Source organism: Scyliorhinus torazame, chromosome 14 (assembly GCF_047496885.1).
Source record: "Scyliorhinus torazame isolate Kashiwa2021f chromosome 14, sScyTor2.1, whole genome shotgun sequence".
Lineage (NCBI taxonomy): Eukaryota > Metazoa > Chordata > Chondrichthyes > Carcharhiniformes > Scyliorhinidae > Scyliorhinus > Scyliorhinus torazame.
This window is the reverse complement of record NC_092720.1, coordinates 207,196,535-207,214,510: the sequence shown is the minus strand read 5'-3', so window position 1 is coordinate 207,214,510 and position 17,976 is coordinate 207,196,535. Positions and strand designations below refer to the sequence as shown.

At 47.7% G+C, this 17,976-nt stretch overlaps 1 protein-coding gene across 1 annotated transcript in view; it reads right to left on the bottom strand.

The window, feature by feature from the left end:
• Positions 1-17,976, bottom strand: part of LOC140390394 (complement C2-like) — a 154,258-nt gene that overhangs the window by 55,331 nt on the left and 80,951 nt on the right. The window contains exons 12-14 of the mRNA XM_072475532.1: positions 12,977-13,091; positions 10,458-10,611; positions 1,857-1,939 (exon numbers count right to left, since the gene is read on the bottom strand). Coding sequence (XP_072331633.1) covers positions 1,857-1,939; positions 10,458-10,611; positions 12,977-13,091 — 352 coding nt within the window. The remainder of the gene's footprint in view (positions 1-1,856; positions 1,940-10,457; positions 10,612-12,976; positions 13,092-17,976) is intronic.

The window sequence follows — 17,976 nt, the reverse complement described above, 5'->3', positions numbered from 1 at the left end:
AAGCGGCACGGTGGCACAGTGGTTAGCATTGCTGCCTCACGGTGCTGAGGACCCAGGTTCGATCCTGGCCCTGGGTCACTATCAGTGTGGCGTTTGCACATTCTCCTTGTGTCTGCGTGGGTTTTGGCCCCACAACCCAAAGATGTGCAGGCTAGGTAGATTGGCCACACTAAATTGCCATTTAATTGGAAAAAATGAATTGGGTACTCGAAATTTGTTTTTAAAAAACAGTATATCCGGCGGTTCCCCTTTATCCACAGTACATTTTTTTAAAATAATCTTCATTGTCACAAGTAGGCTTACATTAACACTGTAATGAGGTTACTGTGAAAAGCCCCGAGTCGCCACACTCCGGCGTCTGTTCGAGTACACAGAGGGAGAATTCAGAATGTCCAATTCACCTAATAGCACGTCTTTCGGGACTTGTGGGAGGAAACCGGAGCATCCGGAGGAAACCCAGATAGACACAGGGGGAACGTGCGAACTCTGCACAGACAGTGACCCAAACTGGGAACCGAACCTGGGACCCTGGCATTGTGAAGCAACAAGTGTGAACCACTGTGCCATCCTACATGTGACTCCTTCAAAGAACTGCAATAAATTAGTTAAACGTGCCTTTCACAAAACCATAAGCCGTAGGAGCCATCGAGCCTGCTTCACCATTCAACTCCACTTTCCTGCTTTATCCCATAACCCTCAATTCCCTGATTGGTTAAAAATCTCAGCATTGAACATACTTAATGATCCAGCCTCTACAGCTCTCTGCGGTAAAGAATTCCACAGATTCACTATCCCCTGAGAGACAAAATTCCTCCTTATCTCTGTCTTAAACGAGCAACACCTTACTCTCAGATTATGCCCTCTGGTCCTAGACTCTCCCACAAGGGGAAACAACCTCTCAGCATCTAACCATGTTGTCTCTTCCTGATTGCCATGATTTTTTCCAAGTGTCCTGCTATAACATCTTTAGTAATGTCTTCTAACATTTTCCCTATGACAGTTAACTTAACTGGCCTGTAGTTTTCTGCTTTGTGTCTTCCTCCACCTTTTTGAATAAACGAGTTACATGTGCTATCTTCCAAATTAATGGAACATTCCCTGAATCTAGGGAATTTGGGAAAATAATAATGATATAATAATCTTTATTGTCACAAGTAGGCTTACATTGACACTGCAATGAAGTTACTGTGAAAATCCCCTCGTCACCACATTCCAGCACATGTTCGGGTACACGGGGGGAGAATTTAGAATGTCCAAATTACCTAACAGTACGTCTTTCAGGACTAGTGGGAGGAAACTGGAGCTCCCGGAGGAAAACCACGCAGACACGGGGAGAATGTGCAGACTCCGCACAGGCAGTGACCAAAGCGGGAATCAAATCTGGGACACTTCTTTCAAGAGCTTAGGGTGAAGCCCATCCGGGCCTGGGGATTTCTCAGCCCGCAAACCCAACAATTTATTTAGCAACACTTCCCTGGATTGTAATTTTCCTGAGCTCCTCGCTCCCTTCCATTTCCTGATTTGTATCTATTTCTGGAATGTTACTGGTATCCTCTCGTGATACAAAATACCTGTTTAGTTTATCCGCCATAGCCCTAATGCTTTCCATTATGAATTCCCCAGTCACGCTTTCTATAGGCTCCATGCTCACTTTGTTAACTCTTTTCCTATTCAAATATCTACTGACTATGCGTCAGTTGCAGTGTTCAAATGGAACATATAACTTTGGGTTTATCGTTTACTTTGAAATTGCCTGGTCAATTGCAATGAATCATGAAGGAAGCCTTCAATAACCATACACCGTCATTCGCACATTCATCTGGAGACTGGCTTTGCATTCCATTTCCCACACGTACCGTGATCTCTACAGGTTGTTCCTGGGTATCGTTTCCGCAAGCCTCTCGTTGTTTCCCTTGTGCATGGTAAACAGATGGATCGACTAAAATAAATAAGTTTATAGTGAGAAAGGACACCACTGCTGAACATACAGGAGAATTAGGAGACAAGCGATTACCACTGGTGGTGTGAACAGTTAAACAGTAATGCTAGGATACTCTTGGTAAAGTCAGCATCATTCCATGCTTCCTGTTATCGTCTCTTTGGATTGGGTAAAGTCACTCTCTCTCTCCATGCAATATATAGAAATGCCACTTCCTAGAAAACATACTGGACGCGACCTTCCCAAAAGGGAACAAAGTCCCCGAGCGAGCGTGTCTCCCGGCACTCGCAGTGCCGAGAAACACACGGCTATTCAACGCGACTCGCTTTGAATAGGGGGCCTAGAACATAGAACATAGAACAATACAGCGCAGTACAGGCCCTTCGGCCCACGATGTTGCACCGAAACAAAAGCCATCTAACCTACACTATGCCATTATCATCCATATGTTTATCCATTAAACTTTTAAATGCCCTCAATGTTGGCGAGTTCACTACTGTAGCAGGTAGGGCATTCCACGGCCTCACTACTCTATGCGTAAAGAACCTACCTCTGACCTCTGTCCTATATCTATTACCCCTCAGTTTAAAGTTATGCCCCCTCGTGCCAGCCATATCCATCCGCGGGAGAAGGCTCTCACTGTCCACCCTATCCAACCCCCTGATCATTTTGTATGCCTCTATTAAGTCTCCTCTTAACCTTCTTCTCTCCAACGAAAACAACCTCAAGTCCATCAGCCTTTCCTCATAAGATTTTCCCTCCATACCAGGCAACATCCTGGTAAATCTCCTCTGCACCCGCTCCAAAGCCTCCACGTCCTTCCTATAATGCGGTGACCAGAACTGTACGCAATACTCCAAATGCGGCCGTACCAGAGTTCTGTACAGCTGCAACATGACCTCCCGACTCCGGAACTCAATCCCTCTACCAATAAAGGCCAACACTCCATAGGCCTTCTTCACAACCCTATCAACCTGGGTGGCAACTTTCAGGGATCTATGTACATGGACACCTAGATCCCTCTGCTCATCCACACTTTCAAGAACTTTACCATTAGCCAAATATTCCGCATTCCTGTTATTCCTTCCAAAGTGAATCACCTCACACTTCTCTACATTAAACTCCATTTGCCACCTCTCAGCCCAGCTCTGCAGCTTATCTATATCCTTCTGTAACCTGCTACATCCTTCCACACTATCGACAACACCACCGACTTTAGTATCATCTGCAAATTTACTCACCCACCCTTCTGCGCCTTCCTCTAGGTCATTGATAAAAATGACAAACAGCAACGGCCCCAGAACAGATCCTTGTGGTACTCCACTTGTGACTGTACTCCATTCTGAACATTTTCCATCAACCACCACCCTCTGTCTTCTTTCAGCTAGCCAATTTCTGATCCACATCTCTAAATCACCCTCAATCCCCAGCCTCCGTATTTTTTGCAATAGCCTACCGTGGGGAACCTTATCAAACGCTTTGCTGAAATCCATATACACCACATCAACTGCTCTACCCTCGTCTACCTGTTCCGTCACCTTCTCAAAGAACTCAATAAGGTTTGTGAGGCATGACCTACCCTTCACAAAGCCATGCTGACTATCTCTGATCATATTATTCCTATCTAGATGATTATAAATCTTGTCTCTTATAATCCCCTCCAAGACTTTACCCACTACAGACGTGAGGCTCACCGGTCTATAGTTGCCGGGGTTGTCTCTGCTCCCCTTTTTGAACAAAGGGGCCTGAGCTGGCAATGCACGGCTGAGGCTGCACAAAGACCCGTTTCTTTTACAATGGGGAGCTCCGCTTGCCGAAACTCCTCATTGTAGCGAGAGCGGGACGCCATTTTTAAAATGGCGTCCCGATCTCAGAGGCCCCAAAAAGAATCCCTAACCTCCCCCACAGCCCGAACGCAAAATGCGCAAACCCCCCCTCTCCCCCCTAACACCCACAGCAGGCAACGCTGACCCAATCGCACGTGCGTGAAGAAAATGCCAGCTTGGCACCTTGCAGTGTCCCTGCCAGCTGTCAGTGACATCTGTGCAGTACCAGGCTGGCACCTAGGTGGCACCAACAGTGCCAGGGCATCACGCTGCCAAAGGGCATGCAGCTGGGGGCCTCTGATCCCCTGGGAGGGCTCCAGGAGTGTCGTTCCATCTAGATCCTGTTTGTGGGGATCAGGTTTTTTTTTTCAAAAAATATGCTTTATTCATAAAATCTATCATAAACATTACAGAACATTTTGAATTGTCTTGACCGTACATTTCCATCAGAGTTACACATTCCCTTGACTTTCTTCCATTCAATTTTGATAACCTTACACACATATCGCTCTTTACGTTACAATTCCTTCTTAAACATTTACATTGTCATGTTTCTTTTATATATTGGACTGTTAATGACCCAGACCGAGGGGGGTTTACACTGTTACCCGCCCCTCAGTGTACATTTGCTGGTAAGACCTTACACAGTGGTCTTTCCCCATTGCACCTTGGTGGTAGCTGCCCCAAGCTTGTGTGCGTCCCTCAGCACGTCCTGGATCTTGGAATATGCCAGCCTGCAACACTCGGTCGAGGACTGCTCTTTGCACTGGAAGATCAGCAAGTTTTGGGCAGACCAAAGAGCGTCTTTCACTGAGTTGATGACCTTCCAGCAGCAGTTATGTTTGTCTCGGTGTGTGTCCCTGGAAACAGTCCATAGAGCAGAGTCCTGTGTCTCAGAGCTGCTCGGGATGAACCTTGACAAATACCACTGCATCTCTCTCCAGACCTTCTTTGCAAAGGCACATTCCACAAGGAGGTGTGTGACCGTCTCATTTCCCCCACAGCCACTCCGAGGGCAGCGTGCAACGGCGCAGAGCCTTCGGGTGTACATGAAGAATCTGACGGGGAGATCCTTCGTAACACCGGGGACAGGTAGAACCTCAATATGTAGTGACACTTGGTGTTTGCATACCGGGGGTCCACGCACAGCTGGATGCAGCTGCACACAAAGGTGGCCAACAGGATGAGGGAGGCGTTGGGTACGTTTCTCCCTCCCTTCTCCAGAGGTTTGTATATAGTGTCCCTTCGGACACGGTCCATCTTGGATCTCCAGATAAATTTGAAGATGGCCTGGGTGACAGCTGCGGCGTAGGGTCGGGTAATGGACCAGACCTGCGCTACGTACAGTAACACCGAGAGTGCCTCACACCTGATGATCAGGGTTTTGCCCGCAATGGAGAGGGAGCGTTGCTCCCACCCGCACAGTTTCTGTCTTACCTTGGCGATGCGCTCCTCCCAGTTTTTGGTGCACGCCCCAGCAGCTCCGAACCATATCCCCAGCACCTTCAGGTAATCTGCCCTGACAGTGATGGGGACAAAGGACCGGTCGGCCCAGTTCCCAAAGATCATGGCCTCGCTCTTGCCACGGTTTACCTTGGCTCCCTAGGCCAGTTCAAACTGGTCGCAGGCATTCAAGAGCCTGCATACAGACGTGGGATCCGAGCAGAAGACGGCGACGTCGTCCATGTACAGGGAGGACTTGACTTGCACTCCTCCACTGCCTGGGATCGTCACTCCTCTTATACCCGGATCCTTCCTGATGTATTCGGCAAAAGGTTCTATGCAGCACACAAACAGGGCCGAGGAGAGAGGGCAGCCCTGCCTGACTCCAGATTTGATCTGGAACTTTTCTGATTCCCACCCATTGATTGAGACTGCGCTATAGATGTTTGTGTAGAGCAGTTTGATCCAATTACAAATTCCCTCCCCAAACCCCATTTTAGCGAGCACATCCATCATGTAGGTGTGCGCTATTCTGTCAAAAGCCTTCTCCTGGTCAAGGCTGATGAGGCAGGTGTGAATCGTGAATCTCACAGGGTCAATATACACACTAATCCTGAACCTCACAGGGTCAATACACACACTAATCCAGAATCTCACAGGGTCAATACACACACTAATGCCCAATCACACCGGGTCCATATTCACACTGTTTCCTCCCCAATTACACCTGGTACATATTCATACAGAGCTAGAATCAGACAGAGTCCATATTCACACTGATCCCCAATCACACCGTGTCCACATTCACAATGATCCCTAATCACACCGAGTCCATATTCACACTGATCTCAATCACACCGGGTTCACAAGAAGGGTAGCAAGGATAATCCAGGGAACTACAGGCCGGTGAGCCTTACTTCAGTGGTAGGGAAATTACTGGAGAGAATTCTTCGAGATAGGATCTACTCCCATTTGGAAGCAAATGGACGTATTAGTGAGAGGCAGCATGGTTTTGTGAAGGGGAGGTCGTGTCTCACTAACTTGATAGAGTTTTTCGAGGAGGTCACTAAGATGATTGATGCAGGTAGGGCAGTGGATGTTGTCTATATGGACTTCAGTAAGGCCTTTGACAATGTCCCTCATGGTAGACTAGTACAAAAGGTGAAGTCACACGGGATCAGGGGTGAGCTGGCAAGGTGGATACAGAACTGGCTAGGTCATAGAAGGCAGAGAGTAGCAATGGAAGGATGCTTTTCTAATTGGAGGGCTGTGACTAGTGGTGTTCCACAGGGATCAGTGCTGGGACCTTTGCTCTTTGTAGTATATATAAATGATTTGGAGGAAAATGTAACTGGTCTGATTAGTAAGTTTGCAGACGACACAAAGGTTGTTGGAATTGCGGATAGCGATGAGGACTGTCAGAGGATACAGCAGGATTTAGATTGTTTGGAGACTTGGGCGGAGAGATGGCAGATGGAGTTTAATCCGGACAAATGTGAGGTAATGCATTTTGGAAGGTCTAATGCAGGTAGGCAATATACAGTGAATGGTAGAACCCTCAAGAGTATTGAAAGTCAAAGAGATCTAGGAGTACAGGTCCACAGGTCACTGAAAGGGGCAACACAGGTGGAGAAGGTAGTCAAGAAGGCATACGGCATGCTTGTCTTCATTGGCCGGGGCATTGAGTATAAGAATTGGCAAGTCATGTTGCAGCTGTATAGAACCTTAGTTAGGCCACACTTGGAGTATAGTGTTCAATTCTGGTCGCCACACTACCAGAAGGATGTGGAGGCTTTAGAGAGGGTGCGAAGATATTTACCAGAATGTTGCCTGATATGGAGGGCATTAGCTATGAGGAGCGGTTGAATAAACTCGATTTGTTCTCACTGGAACGAAGGAGGTTGAGAGGAGACCTGATAGAGGTCTACAAAATTATGAGGGGCATAGACAGAGTGGATAGTCAGAGCCTTTTCCCCAGGGTAGAGGGGTCAATTACTAGGGGGCATAGGTTTAAGGTGAGAGGGGCAAGGTTTAGAGTAGATGTACGAGGCAAGTTTTTTACGCAGAGGGTAGTGGGTGCCTGGAACCCGCTACCGGAGTCGTGGTGGAAGCAGGGACGATGGTGACATTTAAGGGGCATCTTGACAAATACATGAATAGGATGGGAATAGAGGGATATGGACCCAGGGAGTGTAGAAGATTGTAGTTTAGTCGGGCAGCATGGTCGGCACGGGCTTGGAGGGCCGAAGGGCCTGTTCCTGTGTTGTATATTTCTTTGTTCTTTGTTCTTTGGTGTTCACACTGATCCCTAATCACACCTGATTAATGTTCACTATGATCCCCAATCACACCGGATTCATGTTCACAATGATCCCCAATCACACTGGATTCAAGTTCACAATGATCCCCAATCACACCGGGTTCATATTCACATTGATCCCCAATCACACTGTGTCCATATTGACACTGATCCCCAATCACACCGGGTTCATGTTCACACTTATCCCCAATTACACTGGGTCCATATTCACACTGATCACTAATCACACCAGCTCCATATTCACACTGAGCCACAATCACACCAGGCCCATGTTCATACCAATCCTGAAACACACTGGGTCCTTATTTACACTGATTCTGAATCACACCTGGTCCATATTTACACTGATCCTGAATCACACAGGGTCCATATTCACACCTATCCTGATTCACACCAGGTCCAGGGAGTTGAAGGGTGGGTCAGTAAATTTGCAGACGATACGAAGATTGGTGGAGTTGTGGATAGTAAGGAGGGCTGTTGTCGGCTGCAAAGAGACATAGATAGGATGCAGAGCTGGGCTGAGAAGTGGCAGATGGAGTTTAACCCTGAAAAGTGTGAGGTTGTCCATTTTGGAAGGACAAATATGAATGCGGAATACAGGGTTCACGGTAGAGTTCTTGGCAATGTGGAGGAGCAGAGAGATCTTGGGGTCTATGTTCATACATCTTTGAAAGTTGCCACTCAAGTGGATAGAGCTGTGAAGAAGGCCTATGGTGTGCTCGCGTTCATTAACAGAGGGATTGAATTTAAGAGCCGTGAGGTGATGATGCAGCTGTACAAAACTTTGGTAAGGCCACATTTGGAGTACTGTGTACAGTTCTGGTCGCCTCATTTTAGGAAGGATGTGGAAGCTTTGGAAAAGGTGCAAAGAAGATTTACCAGGATGTTGCCTGGAATGGAGAGTAGGTCTTACGAGGAAAGGTTGAGGGTGCTAGGCCTTTTCTCATTAGAACGGAGAAGGATGAGGGGCGACTTGATAGAGGTTTATAAGATGATCAGGGGAATAGATAGAGTAGACAGTCAGAGACTTTTTCCCCGGGTGGAACAAACCATTACAAGGGGACATAAATTTAAGGTGAAAGGTGGAAGATATAGGAGGGATATCAGAGGTAGGTTCTTTACCCAGAGAGTAGTGGGGGCATGGAATGCACTGCCTGTGGAAGTAGTTGAGTCGGAAACATTAGGGACCTTCAAGCAGCTATTGGATAGGTATATGGATTACAGTAAAATGATAGTGTAGATTTATTTGTTCTCAAGGGCAGCACGGTAGCATTGTGGATAGCACAATTGCTTCACAGCTCCAGGGTCCCAGGTTCGATTCCGGCTTGGGTCACTGTCTGTGCGGAGTCTGCACGTCCTCCCCGTGTCTGCGTGGGTTTCCTCCGGGTGCTCCGGTTTCCTCCCACAGTCCAAAGATGTGCGGGTTAGGTGAATTGGCCAATGATAAATTGCCCTTAATGTCCAAATTGCCCTTGGTGTTGGGTGGAAGTGTTGAGTTTGGGTAGGGTGCTCTTTCCAAGAGCCGGTGCAGACTCAAAGGGCCGAATGGCCTCCTTCTGCACTGTAAATTCAATGTTAATCTATGATTAATCTAGGACAAAGGTTCGGCACAACATCGTGGGCCGAAGGGCCTGTTCTGTGCTGTATTTTTCTATGTTCTATGTCCATAGTTACACTGATCCAGAATCACACAGGGTCCATATTTACACTGATCCCCAATCACACCGGGTCCATATTTGCACTGATTCTATATCACACCGGGTCCATATTCACACTGGCACTGAATCACACCGGGTCCATATTCACACTGGCACTGAATCACACCGGGTCCATATTCACACTGGCACTGAATCACACCGGGTCCATATTCACACTGGCACTGAATCACACCGGGTCCATATTCACACTGGCACTGAATCACACCGGGTCCATATTCACACTGGCACTGAATCACACCGGGTCCATATTCACACTGGCACTGAATCACACCGGGTCCATATTCACACTGGCACTGAATCACACCGGGTCCATATTCACACTGGCACTGAATCACACCGGGTCCATATTCACACTGGCACTGAATCACACCGGGTCCATATTCACACTGGCACTGAATCACACCGGGTCCATATTCACACTGGCACTGAATCACACCGGGTCCATATTCACACTGGCACTGAATCACACCGGGTCCATATTCACACTGGCACTGAATCACACCGGGTCCATATTCACACTGGCACTGAATCACACCGGGTCCATATTCACACTGGCACTGAATCACACCGGGTCCATATTCACACTGGCACTGAATCACACCGGGTCCATATTCACACTGGCACTGAATCACACCGGGTCCATATTCACACTGGCACTGAATCACACCGGGTCCATATTCACACTGGCACTGAATCACACCGGGTCCATATTCACACTGGCACTGAATCACACCGGGTCCATATTCACACTGGCACTGAATCACACCGGGTCCATATTCACACTGGCACTGAATCACACCGGGTCCATATTCACACTGGCACTGAATCACATCAGCTTCCTCAAAGTTTCCGCAATTTCTGTTTTCTTCTGTTCTGGAAGGTGGTCATTACTGGTAAACTGGGCATTCGCTGCCCGTCCTCGGTTGGTGCTGCCCTGTGCCGAATACGTTCCTGGCCCCATTCTGAGTGCACTTAAAAGTTAACCACATTGCTGCTCGAAAAGGTCATTCGTTAAACAGCTGCGATTTTTTTGAATGCCAGTTGGTGACAGTTTCATAATCGCCATGACTTCCACGAGCTTTCAATTGCAGATTGTAATTTTAATTAATTACACTTAATCCGGCCACCATGGTGGTGGTTAGCCTGGTAACCTGGGTCCCCCAAGCAATAACTTGTACCCACGACACACCCAAGAGTGAAAACATCGTTACCTATGGGTCTTCAAAAAGCTTATCGGTTTGTTCAGCTCGAGCAATGCCACATCGTAGTCATAAAACTGGGTGATATTCTCACTTAGCCTTCCTGCTAAGTTGTAATCTGGATGCAAATGCACATCCTTCACTTTGAACAGCATGTTACTGTTACCTGTATAAGTGGATCGGGAGAAAGAGAAACCATTCTTACAAATTGAAGTGATTTTGAGCATCTCCCCCCCCCAACCCATTATCAAAACCTCCTCCGAAACCCACCCATTTGATAATGCTTTGGGATCTCAAACTTGCCGGAGTTACAGACAGCTCATAGGAAAATCTTGCTTGGTCGGAGGACCTTGTCCTTGCCCAGAGCAGCAGCTCGACTCGGGAACCTGATGGAAATTTTATACTTTAGAAAAAATCAAGTGTTGAATGAGAGGGTCGGCTGAAGGCCTCTACCTCAGGGGGCACCCACTTATTTCCTTTTTCAGCGAGTTCGTCACCATCAGATGCTGGGCGGAGGGCATTGGGGATGGTTGCTGGTTTATCGTAGAGCTTACAGTGCAGAAGGAGGCCGTTTGGCCCATTGACTCTGCACCAGCCCTTGAAAAGAGCCCTCACCTCCACCCTATCCCCATAACCCAGTAACCCCACCTAACCTTTTTGGACACTAAGGGGCAATTTAGCATGGCCAATCCACCTGACCTGCATATCTTTGGACTGTGGGAGGAAACCGGAGCACCCGGAGGAAACCCACGCAGACACGGGGAGAACGTGCAAATTCTACACAGATAGTGACCCAAGCCGGGAATCGAACCTCTGGAGCTGTGAAGCAACAGTGCTAAGGTGATCGCTTTGCTGAGCACCTTCGGTCTGTGTGCATTCAGGACCCTGACCTTCCTGTTGCTTGCCATTTTAACATAAGACACTGCTCCCATGCCCACATGGCTGTCCTTGGCCTGCTGCAATGTTCCAGTGAAGTTCAATATATTTATATATATTTAGCCCCCCCCCTCCATCTTATCCACCATTCCTTACCCTTTCACCCCTTTGCTTTCCCCTTCCCCTCCCCCACATCTACATCTGTCACCGTTTGCCCTCTGATGTTAGTTTCTCTGCTGTTTGGCCTTTCACACCTTTTGTTCTCTCTGGGGACTGCCATTAATACACTTTCCCCATGGTTTCTGTAGCTATTAGCACCCCTTTTCCCTGGGTTTCTGTGGCTATGACTCATCTTTCATTCTCACTCGGCAGAATAAATATTTCCCGCTTTCTCTGTATTATAGCTTTGACAAAGGGTCATCTGGATTCGAAACGTTACCTCTTTTCTCTCCCTACAGATGCTGCCTGACCTGCTGAGATTTTCCAGCATTTTCTCTTTGGTTTCCGATTCCAGAATCTGCAGGAATGTGCCTTTATCCAGTGCTATCCAATGTGCTACCGTGCCGCCTGACATTTTGTGGGTGGAAAGGTTGGAATACTCTTAACTGCTGTGCATAGCTGGTTGTCATGGCTTTTGTAAACAAAATAAAAAAATGTCTGGAACTGAAATTGGAGGGCGGGTTGGGCAGTGGGAGGCAACATGGTTGAATATTGTACATGTTTGTAAATTGAAAATGTGAATAAAATTTTTTTTTTTTAAAAAGGACAGAGGAGGAGAAATTTCTTCCCTCAGAGGATGGGGAACCTGTGGAATTCTCTACAATAGAAGGTCTGTGGAGGTTAGATCACTGAATAAAATTAAGAAATGATGTGGAGATGCCGGCGTTGGACTGGGGTGAGCACAGTACGAAGTCTTACAACACCAGGTTAAAGTCCAACAGGTTTGTTTCGATGTCACTAGCTTTCGGAGCGCTGCTCCTTCCTCAGGAGACCTCTGCATTCACCTGAGGAAGGAGCAGCGCTCCGAAAGCTAGTGACATCGAAACAAACCTGTTGGACTTTAACCTGGTGTTGTAAGACTTCGTACTAAAATTAAGAAAGAAAGGGGTAGATTACTAAGCTCTTGAGAGTGTCCAGGGCTATGGGGAGAGAGCACTGGATTGTAGTGCTGAGATAAATGAAGAGCCAGGATCATGTTGAATAGTGAATAGTGAAGCAGGCGCTATTTTCTATGTTTCAATAGTACTAAGGTGCCCTTTGGGCACTCCATCACTCAAGATCTGCAGTTCCATCCCGGAACAGACAACTGCTCTGAAGCAGAGATGGATGGCTTTATGCAACTCCTTTTATAGGGCAATATTCCTCAGCCATAGCATTCATTCTTGCCCATCAAAGAACCTCGTGGTTAGTGAAGGTCAAAGGTCCAATCCACCATGGTTATCCCTGAAACAAGCAGGGTTAAAATTAGCCTTTGATGGAAATGTGGGGAAGGGTGGTGGAAAATAGCCTATTATATACCCCACTATTATCCCCATCCAGCATGGAAGGGGTACAAAGTAAGTAATTGAGGCTCTCCCACCTATGATCAAATTCACTCTGAAACAGTGAGGACGCCCATCGCGTTTCTCAACAAGGCAAGGTGAGAAAAGACTTACCAACATACACCGTAATCCTGCCGATGTCAAGTGCGGTCTGCACCTCTCTCAAGCAATGAGCAGCTGTCAGCACCCAACTGGGGGACACGATGGACCCACTGCATTTTCCACTGCCCTGTGTAGAGATAAGAGCTGTATTAGTGACTGCCCTCGGTGTCCAGGGGAAGCCGTGAGTCCTCGAGGTGGGCAGGCTGCCAGCCAGCCAGCGGCTCGGCACAAAGGCAGAGAAAAGGGGGCAGCACGGTAGCACAGTGGTTAGCACAGTTGCTTCACAGCTGTAGGTTCCCAGGTTCAAGTCCCCGCTTGGGTCACTATCTGTGTGGAGTCTGCACGTTCTCTCCATGTCTGCGTGGGTTTCCTCCGGTTTCCTCCCGCAAGTCCAAAGATGTGCAGGTTAGGTTATGCTAAATTGCCCTTAGTGGCGGGGTTACTGGGTAACGGGGATAGGTTTGAAGTGTGGGCTTAAGTGGGGCGCTCTTTCTAAGGGCCGGAGCAAACACGATGGGCCGAATGGCCTCCTTCTGCACTGTAAATTCTATGATTGTATGAAAATGAGGATCAGAAAGCAAAAAAGGAGAAATGGAGGTGGAGCAGCACATGCAACCTCGAGGTCCTGGCAGACAACATAAGGAGAAGGAGTAGACCATTCAGCCCCTCGAGGATACCCCATCATTCAGCACAGTCCTGCCTGATCTCCCATTTCAACTCTAATTTTCCCACCCAATCCACATTTTGCAGCAAATGGGTGTTGCACATCACAGAATTGACTGACTTGCGAGGCCATTCCAGAGGGCAATTAACAGTCAATTACATGGAGTCACAAGTACGCCAGGTAGAATGGCAGATTTCCTTCCCTAAAAGGATCCCAGAGTCTTCTATTACAGATCATAAATTTAGAATTTCAATTCCTCCAACTGTCGTGGTGGGATTTGAACCCACATCCCCAGCCTAGGCCGCTGGATTACCACTACTACCACCACCGTCTCTCAAGATCTCTTACTTCCCCAAATGTCTAAAAATCTATCAATGCCAGTCTTAAAATAGTTGGTGACTGAGCATCCACAATTCTCTGGGGAAGAGCATTTGAAAGATTCAAAACCCTCCTTGAGTTAAGACATTTCTCTAATCTCAGTCTTAAATACTCAGCCCCTGATCATGGGTCCAAGGCCTCTGCTTAGGAGGGATGGTAGCATCGTGGTATTATCACTGGACTAGCATTTCAGAGTCCCAGGGCTCTGGGAACCCGGGTTTGCACCCCATCACTGCGCATGGTGAAAATTCGCTGATAACCATGAAACCATTGTCGATCGTTGTAAATGCCCATCTGCTTCACTAATGTCCTTTAGGGAAGGGCCGGCATGGTGGCACAGTGGTTAACACTACTGCCTCATAGCGGCATGGACCCAGGTTCAATTCCAGCCTCAGGTCACTGTCTGTCTGGAATTTGCACTTTCTCCCCGTGTCTGCGTGGGTTTCCTCCGGGTGCTCTGGCTTCCTCCCACCGTCCAAAGATGTACATGTTAGGTGGATCGGCCAGGCGAAATTGGCCCTTAGTATCCAAAGGTTAGGTGGGGTTATGGGGATGGGGTGCAGAGTTGAGCCTGGTTAGGGTGCTCTTTTGGAGGGTCAGTGCAGACTTGATTTGGCAGAAGGGCCTCCTTCTGCACTGCCGGGATTCTATCAAATCTGCCATCCTTATCTGGTCTGGTTTACATGTGACTCCAGATCCACAGCGATGTGATTGACTCTTAAAGACCTCCTGAACATGAAGAATTAGGGGATGGGCAACAAATGCGGACCTAGCTACATCCCAAAGAGTAAAGAAATGAGTAAAGAAAACCTACCAGTCTCCCCAACCAGGGCAAACAGTTTCTATCCATCTACACTGTCACGCCCTTTAAGAATTATATATATGTTTTGATCTGTTCCAGATATTATTAGCCTATTCTGCTTTATAAAAGAAGAGAATGGAGAGGGCTGTGTACATAATGGTTACAGCGGCACGGTGGCACAGTGGTTAGCACTGCTGCCTCACAGTTCCAGGGTCCCGGGTTCAATTCCGGCCTCGGGTGACTGGCTGTGTGGAGTTTGCACTTTCTCCCCGTGTCTGTGTGGGATTCCTTCGGGCGCTGACGTTTCCTCCAACAGGTCAAAGATGTGCAGGTTAGGTGGATTGGCCATGCTAAATTGTCCCTTACAGGTTAGCTTATGGGTTTATGATGGTAGAGTAGAGTGAACAGGGGAGTGGACATGGGTAGAATGTTCATTCTAAGTGTCGGTGCAGACCCGATGGGCCGAATGGCCTCCTTCTGCACTGTAAGTTCTATGAATTCCTATGGGCACAGAGGGAGACCATTCAGTCCATTGTGTCTATGCTAATTCTCTGCACTCTATTCCCCTGTAGCCCTCTAAAAAAATTCAATTGACCAATTCTCCTTTGGAGAGCCATGATTGAAACTGCCTCCATCACATTTTTAGGCAGATCCTAATTACTCACGATGTAAAAAAGGGTCTCCCCTCATGTCACCACTGATACTTTTACCAATCACCTTAAATTGTGCCCTCTGGTTCTCCATCCTTCTGCCAGTGGGAACAGTCCCTCCCTCTCTGTCCAGACCACTCATGATGTTGAGCACCACCGCCAAATTTCCTCTCAACCTTCTCTTCTTCAAGTCGAACAGTCTAGACTCCTCCGACCTATCTTCAGAGCTGAAATTCCTCATCTCTGGAACCATTCTCATAGCATCATTGATCTTACAGCGCAGAAGGCGGGCACTCAGCCCATCGGGCACTTGGAAAGAGCACCCCACCCAAGCCCAAGCCTACACCCTATCCCCGTAACCCCACGTAACCTTTTTGGGCACCTTGGAGAAATTTAGCATGGCCAATCCGCCTAACCTGCACTTCTTAGGGCTGTGGGAGGAAACCGGAGCACCCGGAGGAAAACCAAACAGACACAGGGATCTTTTCTCCACTCTGTCCACCCTTGTGGTGCTCAGAACTGGACGAAGTACTCTGGCTGAGGTTGAAATACTGTTTTGTACAAGTTTATTATAACATCCTTATTTTGATACACCATGGCCCTTTTGCTGAAGCCTCGGATTCCGTTTGCTTATACGAAACAATTTTTCAAACTGTCCCGTCACCTTCAATGAATCATACATATTTACCTCAGGTCCTTCAGCTCCCGCACCCACCTTTCGGATTATATCCCTTTACGATTGTGTCTTTGGTGTACAGGGCATAATTTCAAATTTGAGGACGACACAAAACATTTAAAAAATTCATTTGTGGGATGCGGACATCGCTACGTATAGTGCTCATTCCCACTTGTCCTTGAGAAGGTCGTGGTGAGCTGCCTCCTTGATCTGCTGCTGCTGCCACAGTTGCTGTTAAGGGGGAGCTCCAGCAGTTTGACCCAGCAACAGTGAAGGATGCCAGCCGGGCACTGTCAAGGTGCCGGCTGGCACTGCCAAGCTGGCACTGCCAAGCTAGCACCTTTTTTTTGTGCGACTGGGATTCGGCCTAAGGGTGCCGGGTGTGGGGACTCCTTATTGATGGGTTGAGGCTAGGGGGGAGGTTCAGGGGTCACGTCGGACGAGGGTCAAGATATCGGGACGCCATTTTAGAAGTTCTGGCGAACGGAGCTCCTCAGGGCAGTGATGTGTTATGTATTCTGGGATAACACAGGCTGCAACTCAATGCAGCTTTGACCAAAAGATACTCCAGACTTTGAAGTAAGTTCAATGTGATTTATTGAACTATCAGCACGGTTCTCTATGAGTTCGACTCTCTTGCTAATCTTGCTATAGTAACTCAGTCTAACTAACCAGTCTGCTCTACGCCACGTGTTGGGTGTGATGCTTATGATCTGCCCCTGTCCTTCTCTCTGAGTGTCGCCTGTGAAAAGAGACAGAGCATGTGTGCCCTGTCCTTTTATATGGGTTGCCCCCTTGTGGTAGTGTCACCTCTGGGTGTCTTGACTGTTCATTGGTTGTGTCCTATTCTAAGTGTTCATTAGCTGTATGTCTGCGTGTCATAACATCTCCGGTGCTCCCTCTAGTGTTTACTTAGTTGTAGTGTATTTACATTAACCCCTTCCCCACAGGCAGAAGGTTCTTACAGTGCTCAGCAGGGTAGATGCAGGAAAGATGTTTTCGCTGACTGGAGTGGGTCAGGCGGGGACTGTGGTGTCTCAGAACAGCAGCTTGGCCATTTAAGATAGAGATGAGGAGGAATTTATTCACTCAGGCAGTGGTGAGTCTTTGGAATTCTCTGCGTCAGAGGGCTGTGGAGGCTAAGTAATTGAGTGTGTTCAAGACAATGTTCAGCAAATCTTTAGATAGTAAAGGCATCACGGGATGTGGGGATCGTGCGGGGGAAATGGCATCAAGGAGGAAGTCAGTTGTAAAAATATATATATATTTTTTTAAACGAGGCAATCAGTCACGATCTAGTTGAAGGGGGTGAGCGGACTTGAGGTGCTGACTGACCTAATCCTACCCCTAGTTCCGATGTTCCTATTTCCTTGAATGCATATCAACAGCTCCTGGTGACTTGCCAACTTTAAGTTCAACCAGCCTCTCTAATATTTCTCTTTATCAAATGTTAGCTCCTCCAGTTCTCCAACTATCTCTTCCTCCACTATCAGGTGGCCAATATCTTCTTCCTTGGTGTGGACAAATACAAAATATTTACTTTTAAAAATGTTTTTTGTTAATTAATTTACGGGGCGTGGGCGTCGCTGGTTAGGCCAGCATTTAATGCCCACCCCTAGTTACCCTTCTGAAGGTGGTGGGGAGCTGCCTTCTTGAACCGCTGCAGTCCTTGAGGTGTAGGTACACCCACTGTGCTGTTAGGGAGGGAGTTCCAGGCTTTTCACCCAGCGACAGTGAAGGATCGGCGATATATGTCCAAGTCAGGATGGTGAGTGACTTGGAGGGGAACCTCCAGGTGGTTGGGTTCCCAGGTACCTGCTGCTCTTGTTCTTCTAGGTGGTA